The sequence below is a fragment of the Citrus clementina genome, unplaced genomic scaffold (genome assembly GCF_000493195.1).
Source record: "Citrus clementina cultivar Clemenules unplaced genomic scaffold, Citrus_clementina_v1.0 scaffold_9, whole genome shotgun sequence".
Lineage (NCBI taxonomy): Eukaryota > Viridiplantae > Streptophyta > Magnoliopsida > Sapindales > Rutaceae > Citrus > Citrus x clementina.
In genome coordinates this window covers 12,569,778-12,586,410 of record NW_006261964.1, presented here as the reverse complement: position 1 = coordinate 12,586,410, position 16,633 = coordinate 12,569,778, and the positions used below count along the sequence as shown (strand labels likewise).

The 16,633-nt window shown below is 32.7% G+C and overlaps 1 protein-coding gene across 3 annotated transcripts; it reads left to right on the top strand.

The window, feature by feature from the left end:
* The first annotated feature begins 6,118 nt into the window (after positions 1-6,118).
* LOC18033186 (probable ADP-ribosylation factor GTPase-activating protein AGD11) lies at positions 6,119-14,056 on the top strand. 3 transcript variants are annotated; one of them, XM_006420676.2, is made up of 10 exons: positions 6,119-6,388; positions 6,488-6,539; positions 6,632-6,773; positions 9,432-9,516; positions 10,487-10,562; positions 11,587-11,750; positions 11,834-12,059; positions 12,447-12,563; positions 12,679-12,774; positions 13,612-14,056. In XM_006420676.2, the coding sequence occupies exons 3-10, from the start codon at positions 6,731-6,733 to the stop codon at positions 13,891-13,893; spliced, it is 1,089 nt and encodes a 362-aa protein (XP_006420739.1). In that variant the 5' UTR covers positions 6,119-6,388; positions 6,488-6,539; positions 6,632-6,730; the 3' UTR covers positions 13,894-14,056. The 3 variants fall into 3 exon arrangements, with proteins under 3 accessions (XP_006420739.1, XP_024036909.1, XP_006420736.1); XM_024181141.1 differs by lacking the exon at positions 6,488-6,539; XM_006420673.2 differs by having other exon boundaries at positions 6,119-6,537.
* The last annotated feature ends 2,577 nt before the right edge of the window (positions 14,057-16,633 follow it).

Below are 16,633 nucleotides of genomic sequence, written 5' to 3'. Positions count from 1 at the left end.
ACCCCTTATAAACCCAACATCTCTCCCGTGCTTTGCCGATGTGGGATTCGCCTAGAGTGTTACATACACCCCCCCTTGGGGACTCAGCGTCCTCGCTGAGGTTTGCCCCATCATCGCTCGAGAGGACACGCGGAGCCGCTCTGATACCACAATGTCATGACCCAACCCAGACCTGACAAGATATTGTCTGCTTTGGGCCTTAACAAGGCCCGCACGGATTTGTTCTTGGGGCGCCCATACACCCCAAAACGTGTCTTGCCAATTAAGGTGTGGATCACCCCTTATAAACCCAACATCTCTCCCGTGCTTTGCCGATGTGGGATTCGCCTAGAGTGTTACATACACCCCCCCTTGGGGACTCAGCGTCCTCGCTGAGGTTTGCCCCACCATCGCTCAAAAGGACACGCGGAGCCGCTCTGATACCACAATGTCATGACCCAACCCAGACCTGACAAGATATTGTCCGCTTTGGGCCTTGTTATTAAGGTGTGGATCACCCCTTATAAACCCAGCATCTCTCCCGTGCTTTGCCGATGTGGGATTCGCCTAGGGTGTTACAATCTTCATGTTTTGTTTAAAGCTTGTTGTTCTTTTCATTTTATTTTTATTTTAATTTTTTTAAAAATGATATTTGTGGGTATCATCACTGAAGCCCTCACGAGACTACAACTCGTCCTCTAAGGCCGCCTAAGGGTTTAAAGGCTTGTTGCATACGCTAAATGCAATCGCGATTACCTGCGAAAGTGGTTTAGTTAAGATTTACTTTTTATTTTGTTACTTTTATTTTAAGTTTTAGTTTTGCTTGAGAACTAGCAAAATCTAAGTTTGGGGGTATTTGATGAGCATATAATATATACATATTTTACCCTTAATTAAATAATTGCTAGTTATATTTATTTGTTATTTTTAATTAATTGAATTGTTTTGCTGAATAAGGAATTAATTGGAGATTATGAATAAAAATAGCATAAAGGAGTTCAATTTGTGATCATTAAAGATTAATTAACTTGGAAGCAATTATGCTTATATGCATGTTAATTCAAGCCAAGGAAACCGAACTCAACAAATGCATTCATCATCCACATGCGGACAAAGAAGAGAAAGTGATATTAGCTTTAAAAGTAGCCAGCACATGAGGATTAAATGAAGCTTGATTGGGCTTTGCATAAGTGGGCCCATTGTTAGCATGTGCGTGATCAAATCAAAGCTTAGAAAGCCAAGCCTTTTAGCCTTTGGATGAAATAGGTCGGTAGCAACATTATATAAGTCGAGCTTTGACTTTTGAAGAGCAGCCACCAGAGGAAGAAAAAGGAAGCAAATGCGATTCGGTAGAGAGGAAAACGAAGAGCTGTAGCAGTTTACTTTTCCCATGGCTGATTTTATTTATTTTGTTGCTCCCAATTCAAGTATGTCTAGTTAATTTTCTTATACTGAGGTTAAGGATGAAACCCTATTCAATGAAATAATTATCTTTTTATTTAATTAATTCCCTATATATATTCTTTGATGATTATGGTTTTTATTTCACATGATTAGTTGGATGTTATTAAAAAATTTCATCAATTCTATCATGCATTGTTGATTGTTAGGATTAATATTCGATTAAATCTATGTTTGGATCTATAAAGTTTATACATGATTATCTTTGATTCTATGTCTTTCATTAAATTGTTTACATAGAGTGTTTAGGGAAACTTTGACTCTTTGTTATTCAATATGTTCACATGGAATACTTAGATGTCATACTATTAAGAAGAAAAAGAACCTACTCAAGATTAATTTTATTTGGGCTTAATCGTGATATTTATGAGATGACATAGATTGATTTCGAGTTGTCACTCTAAATTTGGAGATTAATTAATAATTAGGTAATTACTAGTTGAATAGTGGTGGATTCTGAAACCTTGGTAATTTTTATCTTATTGAATTCTCCTTTATTTTAATTGCTTCCTTAGTTTAATTGGTTTAATTTTCTTAGAAACTCAATTTGTTCAACTAGGTTAGAATTAATATTAATTTTAGATTTAAATTAGACATTTCAATTTATAACAATCCATGTGGGATCGATCTCGTTACCACTATTCTATCTCTGAATTCATGCGCTTGCGAGTATATTAAAACTTTCACAACAGCCGACTAAGTGAAATTCAACAGTTTTTATGTTGAGATTTGCATTGAAATTTAAAAAAGCATTTGATCGACTAAAAAATGAAGATGAACATTATGTTAATTGATTCGGAGCTAATAGAGAGGATGAGAACGAGAATGAAAAATTACATGTTGGGGCCACTGAGGGAAGCTGATTGGGACAACGCAAGAAGGTTAGTCAAATTTCTATCAATCTTTTATGATGTGACCTTGAAATTTAGTAGTTCTAAATTTGTGATTGCGAGTAATTATTTGAATGAGATGTGGAAAGTTCAAATTCATTTGAAATCTCTTGATGATAGTGATTATGTTTTGTTAAGCTGCATAGTCAAACCTATAATAGCAAAGTTTGTCAAATATTAGGCCGATAATTTAGAGAAGGTCAACATGTTGTTGATATTAGCAGCAATAGTTGATCCTCAATGCAAATGGACTTTGTTACATAGTGCTTTAGTAGTTTGTATGATACCAAGAAGGTGGAGGAGTTGTGTAATAACCTTAAAGAGTTGTTAATGAAGCTTTATCAAAGCTACAATGCTGGTGATCCAAATAGTGTTGCTAAGACTAGTTGCATGGTTCAGAGTAGTAGGATTAGTGAGTGTAGTGGTTCTAGTTTTCTTGATCCTTTTGCATAATATAAAAAGATAAAAGCAGCTACACAAGATGGCTATGGTGGGAAAAATGAGGTTGAACGATACTTGTCGGATAAAACGGAGTTGATGAATGACAATTTTGATATTTTGAATGGTGGAGTTTCAATTGGCATAGGTATCCAAATTTTGTCTCAGATTGCCAAAGATATTTTGGTAATTCCAGTTTCCACCCTTACTTTAGAGTCGAGATTTCGCACTAGGGGTCACATTCTCAACCCATTTAGAAGTTCTTTGACTCCTAAAACAGTTGGTCCTTGAATTGCACTCAGAATTGGCTTCGATCAACTCTTTTCAGAGATTGCATAATAAAGCCAACCGAGGAAGAAATTGAATTTTATGAAGTTATTGAAGCAGGTAATAAAATGATTTTGTTGACTTTTGATAATTTATTTGCAGTATTCAATATTATAAATAATGATTTTCATACATCTATTTTATTTCTTTGTAAAATTTGTGAGATCACTGCTAGCACAAGAAGCATAAAAAGCAAAGGACCAATTGGCGATTCAGACATGTTTACTTTAATCATTTCAATAAAAGGTATCATTTAGAAGAATTTGATATATTATTTTTATAGTTATGTTTATTTACTCATTTCAATTTTATTTGTGTAGTTTAAGTTGGGAAGTGTCGATGTTGGAAGTTATTAAAGTTGGAAGAAGTTGGTGGGAAAGGGGAGTAAAGTAATGACATTTCTTATGCTTGATTTTTAATTTTTATGTTGTAATAGTTTCATATGGTTATAGATGTTATCTGGATGTTGTTGGGTCTTTGACAGTCTTTTATTTTGTTGTGTCATTGTTGGAATTTTTTATTTTTCTTTTTATGTTGTCATGGACTTTTGTTATGGATCATATTAAGTTAATTTGGTGGTGATGATGATTGATTTCATAGTGGTGCTGATGTAGTAGTAGTTGATGAAATTGTAGATTAATTGATGAAATCATAGATTGTACATGCTCCAAATATATTATACAAAGTAGTGAAATGAGGAGATTATTACACAGGATTTGAAATAAAAAATGATTCGAAAAATCAAACCAAAAATCAAACCGTTAAGATGAATCGAAAAACCGATTGCTTAAATTAAATTGTTAAGAGAACCAAAACCGATCCGAAATTGAGAACCGAAACCGAACTTAAACCGACCTATCGGTTTTGGTTCGGATTTTATTTTCATAAAGACCGAACAATTTTTTTTAATTTTTGAATCCGAACCAATTTGAAACCAAAAATTTATTCCGAAATCGAATCGAACTGAACCGACGCCCACCCCTACTAGGTTTATCCTTTCCCATAATTTCCAATCTTGCCTATTGATTTCAAGCTCATCTAACATAGTAAATTCTTTTAAATGGTATCTTTGTATTGCTCCAACTGTCTTACCTATCTTACCCTTGTAATTGTCCACGTGTCATTCATTTATTGGTCTACAAATATCATTTTAAATTTACCCCGAATAATAACTCTTTTTTCTTCTGACTTGTAAATAATCTTCTTAACTAACTTGTTAACTAACTACAATAATTTAAAGAACTTACATTTTTTCATTAATACAAATATTTTACATCATTAATCAAAATGCAACACTGTATATTTTTGTTACATTATTGATGCTGTAAATAAACAAAGCATTTTAGAATGACCCCTATTCAAATATACTCAAAACCTCTATTTTTTTTAATGAATAATGTGAAATTTATTAAAAAGAAAAAGAAACGAAAGATTAATGTTCAATTACAAAACAGCTAAATAAAATTATATTTAGGTAATTTTGAAGAATTTTCTTGCAGAAAATTTTTAATATGGGCAGATGGGAGGATCCCACTAAATATACAATGAGCAAGCAACGGAAAAATTATAATGAAATGCTAATATTTTTAAACTATAAATATCTTCTCTTAAATTATACATATATATATAATTCCATTGCATTCTTGTAATCTTCAAATAAAAAAAATACTACATACTTCAAGTTAAATATTTTAATTCTTAACAATGTAATTATTATTATTATTATTATTATTATTAACTCACAAACTCATTGAAACTCGAACTAAGACAGAGCTAGACTTGGGCTTAAAGTAAAATTAGGTGGGTTATTATTTTAAAACTATAAAAATTTATTATTTGATAACTCATCTTGCCTTTTTTTTTTTTAATAAAGTTAGTATTACGTAAATTTCAAAATAATTTTTAACACCTATTTCCTCTAAGATTCGATTATGGGCTACCAAGCAAAAGACGTTGACTGACAAGCCATCCGCCAAATTCCTAAGGACAAAATGAAAAAAAAATTTAGGCCCTTGTTAACGCTATATTATTATTAGGGATGACAAAAATTGCATTGGATACAGCGCTCAAGGGACTTGTTAAGTTACGGTAGGATATTGGGTATAATTTTATCTTTTTTAAATGAGATCGGGTGTGGTTATAATCTTTTACCCCCATTGATTAGACATGTAGAATATCGGTATAAAGCACAATGATCCATAACCACACATCAAAACTTTTTGATTATCGATTAATTATTATTTTTTAAGTTAAAATAAGCACAATGATCCATATCCACACATAAAAGTTCTTTGACTATCCACTAATTATTATTTTTTAAGTTAAAGATGACAGATAAATCAAATAAATATTAAAGTAAAACAATAAAATCCTAAAATGTAAATATTAGCAGTTTAAGTTTCAAGTTTCAAGGAATATAGAAACACAAAAATTGACTTTGGATAGCATCTTTTGGTCATTACAAATTATAATTGATAATCATACAATTTAAAATTCTAGTGAAGATTTTTAATTGAGATTCATAAACTTCGTTCAACAAATCATCAACTATCAATTCATCATCAATCATTAGGTACTTTTATCTTCTTTTACAATTTTTTTTTTTTGTTCATACTGTTGTAAAATTATGATAATTGGAACACATGAGCCCATCACAGCCCCACACAAAAATTAAAAGTGCTCCTTATTACTTGTGATTTTTTTGTTTTGATATTGATTATTTTAAAATATTATATTCCATGTCCATTTAAAGCTAAATAGCATATGCGATATGTTAAAAAGTAAAGAGGATATAGGAAATAGGAGAGTGAGATGATTATTCATATATTTTTTTGGAAATCTTCTACCCCGTACCTATTTAAGCTTACTATGAGTAAGGGATGGTGACCAAAGATGGCATTGTTTTTTAATTAAAAATAAATAAATTGAAATGTGTAACACAATTCTCATACCGCGCGTGGGATTGGAAATGATGGAAGCATTAACGACGAGAATAACGAACACAACTCCACAACATCCAAATTTTCCAACATTGACTTCGCGCGACGGACAAGATTATTTCTCTAATAATTATTCAAAAGCAAAACATAAACTAGAATTGTTTTTTTGTTTAAATAAAATCAAATGCAAATTCTTCTCTTCAATCGTTGGTGGAATCTTCGTGTTTTGTTTTTGTTGTTTGAAAACGAATTAACCCCAGAAAAACAAACATAAAATATTCTCCCTTTTTTTCCCCATTAATTAATTCTTGGAATTTTCCCAATTTAGCACCTTCAAATTCATTTGTCCAAATTGTGAGAACTCTTTTGTATTCTCGCTTTTAGCTTATTCCAAATGCAATTTGTTCAAAGCATTTATGACTTTCAAGTTTAATTTGGATGTGCATTGTGCAGAGGAGAAGCTGATAGGGACCTTTTTTATTAATTTTGAGAAGCAATTTTATGTGTAGTTTTTTTTCCCCTTTATTGTTTCTTCAATATGATGCTCTTAATTGATTGTTAATTGAATTTTAATTTTAATTTCTTTTTTCTTTTCAGTTACCCATTTGCTTTAACACAAAGAAGGAGATGATAAATGGCTTCGCTGAGATTGTAGCAGCGTTCTGATGATTCTGGTCTTATATTTGGAGGCTGGAGATGGCAACCCAGCATGCAAATTCTGATCCCAAAAATGTTTCTGGTATTTTCTTTATCTTTTGTCATATAAAAAATGTCTATGAGAAATGTTATTTATTTATGTGGGATTACTTTTTTTTTCCCTTTTCATTTGTTTGTCTTTCAACGAAAGTTATGGATGGAATGTTAACTGAAGATTATTTGTTGCCTGCCGCAAATGTTGTAAAAATTTACTTTTAACACTAATTTTGCTTAAATAATCAGAAAAGTTGAATTTCTGAACATGTGATAATTATATTGGAAATGAAATGTGCACATCTTGTGGAATCTGCAGCTAGATTTTCTGATGGTGTAGGGAAACAAAGTTTTGAGTAGCTTGAGTGAAGATGGCTTAAGGTAGCATGCTGTGCGTATTAAACGTCAATAAAATCGATGGAACTTTGAATGGATCTAGATTTTAGTCAAGTTTGATAGAACTGACGATGTTCTCGGTGTTACTTATGTTTCAACCAATGGATATTGTTTCTTGACTGGGATTTACTTTTTGTTTCCCCTTTCAATATTGCTATCATTATACGAGCAAAGACTTCCTCTGGACTCCATGATGGCAGTAAGTTTGGAGACTCAAATCCTAAAACCAATCCATATTCTCAAATTTCATTTTCCATTATATGTTCTTTAAATGTCAATGCGCTCGTTGCTTGAAGATGTTTTAGCTATTACAATTTGCTGTATAGTGGCTTCAGGTTGAAATTGTTGCTAAAGGCCAAACAGAAATAGATTATGTTTCAATTTTTCAATACTTTGGATTTGTTAACCGCAATTCTTCAACTTTTGGGGTTAAATATGAAAACACTAGTTAGTTTTTACCTGCTCCTCATTGGGCTATTGGCTTTATATGAAATTATTTCACTGGTCCATTCATCTTTTCTTTTCTTTTCTGTCTATTTTCACTCCAATGAGATGACTTATGATGATTCTCTCATCTATTTTCACTCATAAACTTATATATTGTCACTTTTGAATGATAGTGATTCATTTCCTTAGGTGGGTAAAGAAAAGAGTTCATTTTTTTTTAATATTACAATGCAATTCTACGGATATAACGATTACAAGTCTGTTGAGATCTTCCTTGTTATAATTCATCTAAAGCCCAACCCAGAAATCTTCCCCAAAGAAGGACAGAGAGACCTACCCCATAATTAGGAGGAATTCTACTACCACAACCACATGGGTAGACTTGAAACCTTGACCTCAAAGATGAGGCAAGGAGGTGTCAACCTATAGGCCAAGGAGGGTATGACATCTTAAGAACTGGTCATTTATTTATTCCAATTGAGATTTTTACAATATTGGTGTTTCAGCATCTTCAGGTATGAGTTGCTTGAGACAACCTGACGCTTCTTGACCAATCCATTCATAGTGTTGTACTTGATGATGTTAGAAACATATTTCTGACTGAAAATAAGAAACCTTACTATTTGATTGTTTCATTGATTGCCAAAGCTAAATCTAGAATGGAGTTTTGTTAATTTTAAATTAGCATGTCATAATTAATTTTAGGATCAGGTTCTTGCTTGTACGAGCTCTTTATTTCAGAAACACCAAGATGGAATGGACATTGGGATCGTCAGATATCTTCTGATATCTTGGCCTTTAACCTTTATTTTTAATTTTTTAATTTTTTTAAAAGGAAAGTTTGTGCTCTTCTTGGATAAATAGTCAAACAAGCAAAATTGCAATTGAAATATATGAGATGTGAAAAAAGGTATGTGATCATACCTTATGATCTTTTTTTATGGTTTGACGCTGTTAATTACCAGATAAAAGGCTAAGTGTATTACCAGGATGAAAGATTTTGACTGATTGACTGCTTTCATTGTATTCTTCTGCACCTTTTCTATTGTCCTTACCTCTAGTCTTAGGTCAATAACTGCAGAAAGTAAGTTATGAATCTTTTCTTGGGTGCTTTCAAGAACTGAAGTCTGGGTTAGTTTGTAGGTACTATATTTCAACTTAATTTTTGTAAGCACAACATCTAAAATGTTTAGTGAATTAATTGCAGTTAAAGACTGGAGAGTTTGTGATTTCACTCATATGGGCTGTAGATTTAAAGTCACCACACTTTAAGCCGCAATGAAGTCATTCATTGATGAAATTTTTTTAAGCAGATGTGCATATGTGTAACTTAGTTGCATGAAATTTAACTTTTATGCATAAGTTACGGTCACAATTTGCATTGATCTAGCAATGGGAGGATAGTCATTGATGCGATGAATGCAAATTGTCAGACATGATTTTTGACAATGAATATCCAAGTTTGAGTTATAAATACTAAATACTTGGCTTCTAAAAAAATATTTTGTCAATTTTCATACTTAGCGCCTTTGTAAGACCGAAATACCAATATTTGGCTGTTTAGATGTACACAGAATCTGATAAAAATAAAACAAACTGGTAAGCATTCAATAGCAGTATAGTATTTCTTTACCATATTAAAAATGATCTTTGAGCATCAAACTAAATAGAACTTAGCTCTGTTGAGTTTTGGGTCTTTTGCTAATAAAGAAGAGGAAAATAAAATTCCATTACTGTTTTCATCTACAGCAGAAATGGTCTAGTGCTTTTAGAGGCTTTAGTTTCTCTTTTTCTCTTCACTGAAATCTCCCGAGAGAGTTCAATTAATCTTGTTAGTCTAATTAACCTATTTCTTATCAACCAGGTCCACGAGCAAGGCTGGAGAATCTATTGAGGCAACCCGGTAATAGGCATTGTGCAGATTGTGGATCTCCTGATCCAAAATGGGTGTGAGTATAATTCTAGATTTAGCCAGTATATCCTATGTCTTGTTCACTTTATCCATATTTGAAGTTATACTTGCATTATTGCTTCTTTGTTTATACTTGCATTATTGCTTCTTCATTTATCAGTCTTCTTGTGTTTATCTCTGGGTGTGATATTCTTGTTTTGTTCTATTTTCTGTTTTGCGCTATTGTGATTTGGCTTCAGAGTTCGAAAGTTTACACGATGGATGATATGAACTAGATATATATATCAGATTGTGCTATTACTGAGGAATTATACATATTAGCAAGCTATGATTCTTGGAATATTGGATCAATTAACCCCGACAACGCAGAAAACTTACATAATTGTTCCTCAGTATGAACCGATAAATATTTGAGTTACGAGGCGGGGACATATGAAATGAATGAGTAAAACCTTCCATGCTTGCATACTCATGTCTTTCTATGAACTATTATATCAAATGTTACTGGTAGATTCTTGTCTTCTATCTGATATGAACTTTGATCCTCAAGTTGACAAGCACAATTTCCATCCATTGGTGTTTTTATGTCAACTGAGCTATACTTTTCAAACAAATATTATTTTCTATTTATGTAATAGATGTACCTTTTCGAAGGGCTTGGATTCAGTTTTGAGTCACGAAACTTACTACGAGCTTCTTTTCCCATTGAAAATTTCTATGTTCTTATTTAAGAACCCATTATCAACTTCAACTTGAATTATATTAACTATCTTTCAAGAGCATTATTTCTCTCTGTCAATCTCTCTTGGTCTGTATCGACCTACCATTCTCTCTATTCTTTTTTCCTTTTGTTTATTGCAACTTCAGAGGAAGCATTTGTTAATATCTTTCATATAATTGCTGACAGTTGCTTATATTGATGCATTATTTCTACATGTCACTCATTTGTTCCACTTCTTTACTTGAGCTTCTTCTTGATATATTATTTTATTTTTGGAGGATATCAGATCATTAAGTACTGGAGTGTTTATTTGTATCAAGTGTTCTGGTATTCATAGAAGCCTTGGAGTGCATATATCAAAGGTATGCTTACTGAATTATGCTCTGTGACCTGGTCTGATCTAGTATAATCTTACAGTTGCTGCTATTGTGACCTTGTTTGTTCATCGACTAATAGTAAAATATGTCTAAATTTTATTTATAAGAGCTTATTATTTTCAAAAGAACTCGGAAGAAAGACCCAAATGGTATAGGATTTTCCAAACCTAAGCAGGTAACGTGGTCTGAATCTGCCATCTAATATCAACAACTTGAGGTTGCGTATTGTCAAAGCTTTAGGTAATTTAGTTTCACACATGCAGTATATTTCAACTCTTAGTAAATCAATGTCAACAGTTTTATAGAAGCCCAAAAATCAGGGTAAGAACCTGCCAGGAGCCTATTCATGGCTTTGTAAAAGAACCCATTTTATCAATTAATCACTGGAGTGTTTTGAAAATCCGTAAAATAGTCCCCTGCTACCATGCACACTTTATCATCTCTCCTCAAAACTGGTCATGCAACACGGGTGAATAAAATTCTTGAAGCTCATAAAAATAGAGTTTGAAATATTACAGGCACAGCAATATCTTTAGGACGATGGAAAAATGGATGTGTTTGTCTATGAACTAAATGGCAACATAATTAGAAGCATGATCTCTTGTTTACTTGTAACTGTTGGGCTCAAACCTGATTTGGGAGGGCTCTGGTTTTCATTTATTAAGTATTTATCATTTAAATATTGCAATAAATAAACAAAATTCATCGAAGTGTTTTCAGAGAGGAATGTTCATCAAACTGAGAATGTGGTGATAAATTTAATTTTCCTGAGAATTTGGGCTGATCCTCAAGAGGCTTGATTTTTTCCTGTGAGAGTTTGACCTGCAGTAGGTGAAATCAGTTCATGGTCATTGTTATATGGATATTGAGAGTAATCTGATCTGATATTTCATTAACAGTTCAGTCCATTTTCTGGTCAAATATGGAATGCTGTTGGACCCATTCTGTTAGTCTCTTTCTCATACTTATCTGCAATTGGATGTTTCAATTTGATTCAACATTTTGCCAGGTTCTATCAGTGAAGCTTGATGAATGGACAAATGAACAAGTTGATGCTTTGGCAGAAATGGGCGGCAATATTGCAGTAAACAAGAAGTATGAAGCTTACACTCCTGGCAATCTCAAGAAACCAAATCCGAATTCGTTTATAGACGAGCGCTCAGATTTTATCAGGTAAAGGAAGGTTATTATCATGCCTTTGGTACAAGATACTCAAACCGTTCTAAAATTACTAATTTTAATTTTTGAATACTCAGGAGAAAATACGAGAAGCTAGAATTTTTTAATTTTGATGAACAGGCGTTATTATGCCCATATCCAGCTCCCCATAGACGTTCATCATCCTCCAGCACTAGTTCTTCAAGCCATGATAAGAAACATTACGAAAAACAAGCAACAAGACATCGTATTGGAATCGCATTTCGTAACAGCTGGGGAAGAAAGGAATCTGAGAGTAAGAACTCTAAGAAGGCCAACTCACTGGTAATTATTCTCTGTTTGATCTATGTTAATTCGATTAGGTCAATGAATAACTTTTGGGTAAGCGTTTTCTCTTGGGAGTGATTAAGCGAATAAAATGGGGAGGCTGGACTGATGTGGTTGAAACCCTCATTACTGCCCCCTAAAAATAATTCATTGGAACAAAAGAGAAATGAGATGAATCATGCACCTGATTGCAGATTATTTATTAAAAGTACACTGTTTTAGATAAATTGGCTCCACAACATCATAAGCAATTTCCAGGGGGAAAAAAAGAATAATTTGCATTAATGAATTTGGTCATAGTTTATCTACCTCTTCTGTATACTGAAAATGTTTTCAAAAGGTATGCTATATTGAATCTCATTATCTTAAGCATGCTTTTTGTAGGTAGCTATGGTTGAGTTTGTTGGATTGATTAAGGTCAATGTGGTCAAAGGCACCAACCTAGCTGTTCGGGATGTTATGACTAGCGATCCCTATGTCATCCTTGCTCTGGGTCATCAAGTGAGACTCTTTTTCTTTACGAACTCCTTGGAAAATTTATTTTCTTTGTCTGATGCAGGTAAACAGATGTAATTTTCGTTTATGCTAATAGTCTGTTAATCATCTATTGCTTCAGACGGTTAAGACGCGTGTAATAAAGAGCAACCTGAATCCTGTTTGGAATGAAAGTCTTATGTTGTCAATTCCAGAAAACATTCCTCCTCTGAAAGTGGTAAGATAGTCTCTTTTATGGATTACATGATGTGCGTTGTGTTTTTACAGAACTGAAAGCATATTTTCAAATACATGAGAGTTTTTGTCATAGCATTCTTTGCCATTTCTAGAATGTCACTTGTAGATGACTTTTTTGTGCTTATACTCATTCGAAAAATCCTCAACCATACTGTCAACAACCATTTTTCACTGCATCAAAGCATGCTGTTTGAAATGTTGTCACCATACTTGAATAAAGCTTTGGGCAGGATAAATTCTCTAAAAGATTGTTAAGAGCAAAACGGAATTGCCTGGACAGTTGCCTCCTTTGAATTCATTGACTCTGCTGTTTTCGTAGAGAATATGCAGTAAATTGAAGTGATTTGTTTTCACGATTGATACAATATAAACCTCTGGTAAAATGCCCGCCTGTAACCCAGCAGATAAAGTACATTACATAGTCCGTTTTAGGGATTGGCGACTTACCCGTCCAGTGACCTTGGCACTGGACGTTCCCAAAATTGGTACTATCGGGTCGGGTGAATTCAATAATAGACGCCTGTTGGCATTCCAGCCTTCCTTCTCCTTTCAGGACCTATCCGAAAGAGAATCCAGTACTTCTTCTTCTTGGTCGTGAATATCTGAATAGGGCGAACCGCCCCGTGATATCTTTCCTTCGGACAAAGAATTACCTGTAGCTAATAGGTTCGCCACCTTTTTTTTTTTTTTCTTTTCCCTCCCCCCCCCCCCCCCCCTTCAGGGTCGCTTACTAATTGTTTCAGAAATCTATTGCATCCAACACTGTGATGATGTTTATAAGCTCCACGTTAACAAATTTTGGGAATATATGATGCAGCTTGTATATGATAAGGACACATTCACAACTGATGACTTTATGGGGGATGCCGAGATTGACATTCAACCTTTAGTGACTGCTGCCCGAGCCTGTGAAACATCCAATATCAATGAGTCCATGCAACTTGGGAAATGGGTAGCGGGGAAGGATAACACTCTAGTCAATGATGGCATCATAACCCTAGTAGATGGGAAAGTGAAACAGGAAATCAATCTGCGGCTGCAAAATGTCGAGAGGGGGGTGCTAGAAATAGAGCTCGAATGTGTCCCTCTAACTCAGTAGGTGCTGGAATATAGGTTGTAATGATAGAAGTGGTTATTGTTTGCAAAACTGTATTATAGGAAACAATTGTAGCCTAGACTGACTAGCACATTGCCCGTATGTTTGTTCTTCGTTAATATAAAAATCACAGAATACCAAGTAACAAACTGTAGGATTTTCATTGTATGATGTGTAAATCCTTTGTAAGGATCAGGATTCGGCATAGATCCTGATCTGATCCTGATCCGAAACTGTAAAAAAGAAATTGCTAGTTTCCGTAGCAGATATTGATTACACATTATTGTCATCTTTCGTCGGTTAATCCATTATCAATCCTTGGGCTCTCCCATGTCGTGTGGGTACAAAACAAAGTTCGTTCAATTCCTGTGTGGGAGAGTTAATTTTTTTTTTTTTTTTCTCCTTTCAAAAAAATGAAAAAGTAATGAAGCATTTGGATGAGGCTATTTGATTTATTTTGGGAGAGGCCAGGAGCAGTTGAGGTGATGGCAACAGCAACTGCAACAGCTTACGGCTCACCAAACTCGTCTACAAAACGATCAACAAGGTTTCACACTCCCGAGATGAAATTAATCAACAACTCTAAACGCACCCCACGCATGTTCTAAGCCTCACTCCATCTCTAAGGACGTGATCTTCAAAAGTTAATCCATAAATTCCTCGTCAAGCAAAATTTCAAGCCCCAACGGACTTATTAATAATCTTATTTTAGAAAGTGTGAGATTTTTTGAATTGTAAAAATTATTTTAAATATTTTAAATTTAATAAAATTATTTGTTATAAAAATACTCATGATTTAATTTTTTACAGAGGACAATTTATGAGTAAATATAAAGAATTACTTTGTGCACCCATCGAACACACTTATTCAACTTCCGATTCTCTTATAACAAATTTTATTTTAAATATCTGAACAATAATAAGTTGAACAAATGTTTATAAAGGACGAAATCAATATTTTGGAAGATTTTGACCACAACTTTTGTATTGTTCGATATAAAAGAAAGTTTTAATATATAAATTTGTCAGTGTACAACATTATGATAAATGAGTTTGGGGCTGGAATTTTTTCGTTTTTAGTCCGGAAAATGAGTTAAAACCTTGTGTGTGTTTGTTGAATACGAATAAGGTTTTGTTTATTTATTTTTTTAGTTTTGATGAGTTGAGTATTTTTACAATTATATTATTGCAAAGTAAATAAAGATAATTAATTTAAATATTTATTTTTGGTGAGTTGATGATTTTACTAAATATATATAGGATGAGGGCTTTTTGGACATCTAAAAGAGTATACAAAATAAAATCAAATTTTTAAATTTAATTGATGGGTGTTCGCAGTAATAAATTGTTCAAAATAACTTTTAGAGTACAAATAGTCTCACCCTTTCAAAAAATATAGATATAAATAAATATCTTCCTCAATATTAATGGGAGTTGATAAATATATTGTATTTCAATCTAACCTAGCAATTCATTATTGAACATTTTTTGCCTGTTTAATGCATTCAATAAAACCATACATATATCGATAAATATATGAGATAGACAAGTAGCAGTGACGTAGATTTTCGGCTACTATAAGGGTTTACATTTGAAATTTAAGTGTATGTAAAATTCATTCAAAAAGAAAGAATATTCTTTGAATATGATTCATCATTCTGCAAGTATAAATAATTTAAATATTCTCTTTCACATATCATGTAATAAATTAAAAAAGGAAGAAACAATATTGATTGAATATGATTCATCAATCTGCAAGTTTCCTTTCTATATTTCTTATTATGCCAATGACAAAGCCTTCGGAATATCAACAAATATAATTTTTTTTTTTGAAAAAAAAAAGAATTATATTCCCACGATCAGAAGCAACCATAAGGTACTATCTAAATAAACTACAAATGGACATAAAAAATTAATTAAAAAAAATTCCTGGATTCTTATTGAGATTCGATGAGAATGTTTTACAGTTTTGTTTTGTTATTCTTCTGATTTTTCCCCTTGCAAAAAGTAGTTTCAATAGATGAATATTGAATAACTGGATTTCCTGAAGCCTGAAGCAAGCTAATATCATAAATAAGAAGAAAAAAGTAATAAATAAATAGAAGCCATAACAGGTATCAGAAATTCAACATTGCACATTAAAGATTGAATGATTCTCTTCTAATAAACAAAATAATTTAGTAGGTGCTTATGAAAAATCTATAATAAACTGCCTCTGATAATGAAGAATCCCCTATCAGTCAAAATGCAATATGAAGAACGACTTACAAACCGATGAAAACTGATAAGAACTAACAATCAGCCATTTGTTTTGCATTACCAGGAAAAAAAAAATGACTGACATCAATCTACATACAACTACTGAAGAATAAAGGATTACATAGAAGAATAATTATTAACTGAAAGTTCAAAATTCAACTGGTAGCCCATATAAAAACCATTAACAGTGTTCAGTAATTACATATCAACAAAGAAATATAAAATCAGATAAACTGAAGTACACTTCCCTTCTAAAAGAAGGAAAAGTCGTAGAACATAGGGCATATAAAACAAACCCGTTCTCTCATTACAATACATCATATGCAACAGTTTAAAAATCCATTACAGTAAATTGACACTAAGTATTTACATTCCACAAATGAGAAACACATTTCCCTGTTATTAAATACATAGAAACATTATTCCATAATGCCTTTCAGCAACGAGAAACATTATTAAATACGCTTTGAGGCCCATTGTTCTT

Coding starts and splice junctions, on each gene's coding strand:
- LOC18033186 (XM_024181141.1), top strand. CDS start 6,731: ATGGCAACCCAGCATGCAAATTCTGATCCCAAAAATGTTTCTG. Junction 6,774..9,431: donor TGATCCCAAAAATGTTTCTG/GTATTTTCTTTA, acceptor CTTATCAACCAG/GTCCACGAGCAAGGCTGGAG. Junction 12,564..12,678: donor TCCTTGCTCTGGGTCATCAA/GTGAGACTCTTT, acceptor CTATTGCTTCAG/ACGGTTAAGACGCGTGTAAT.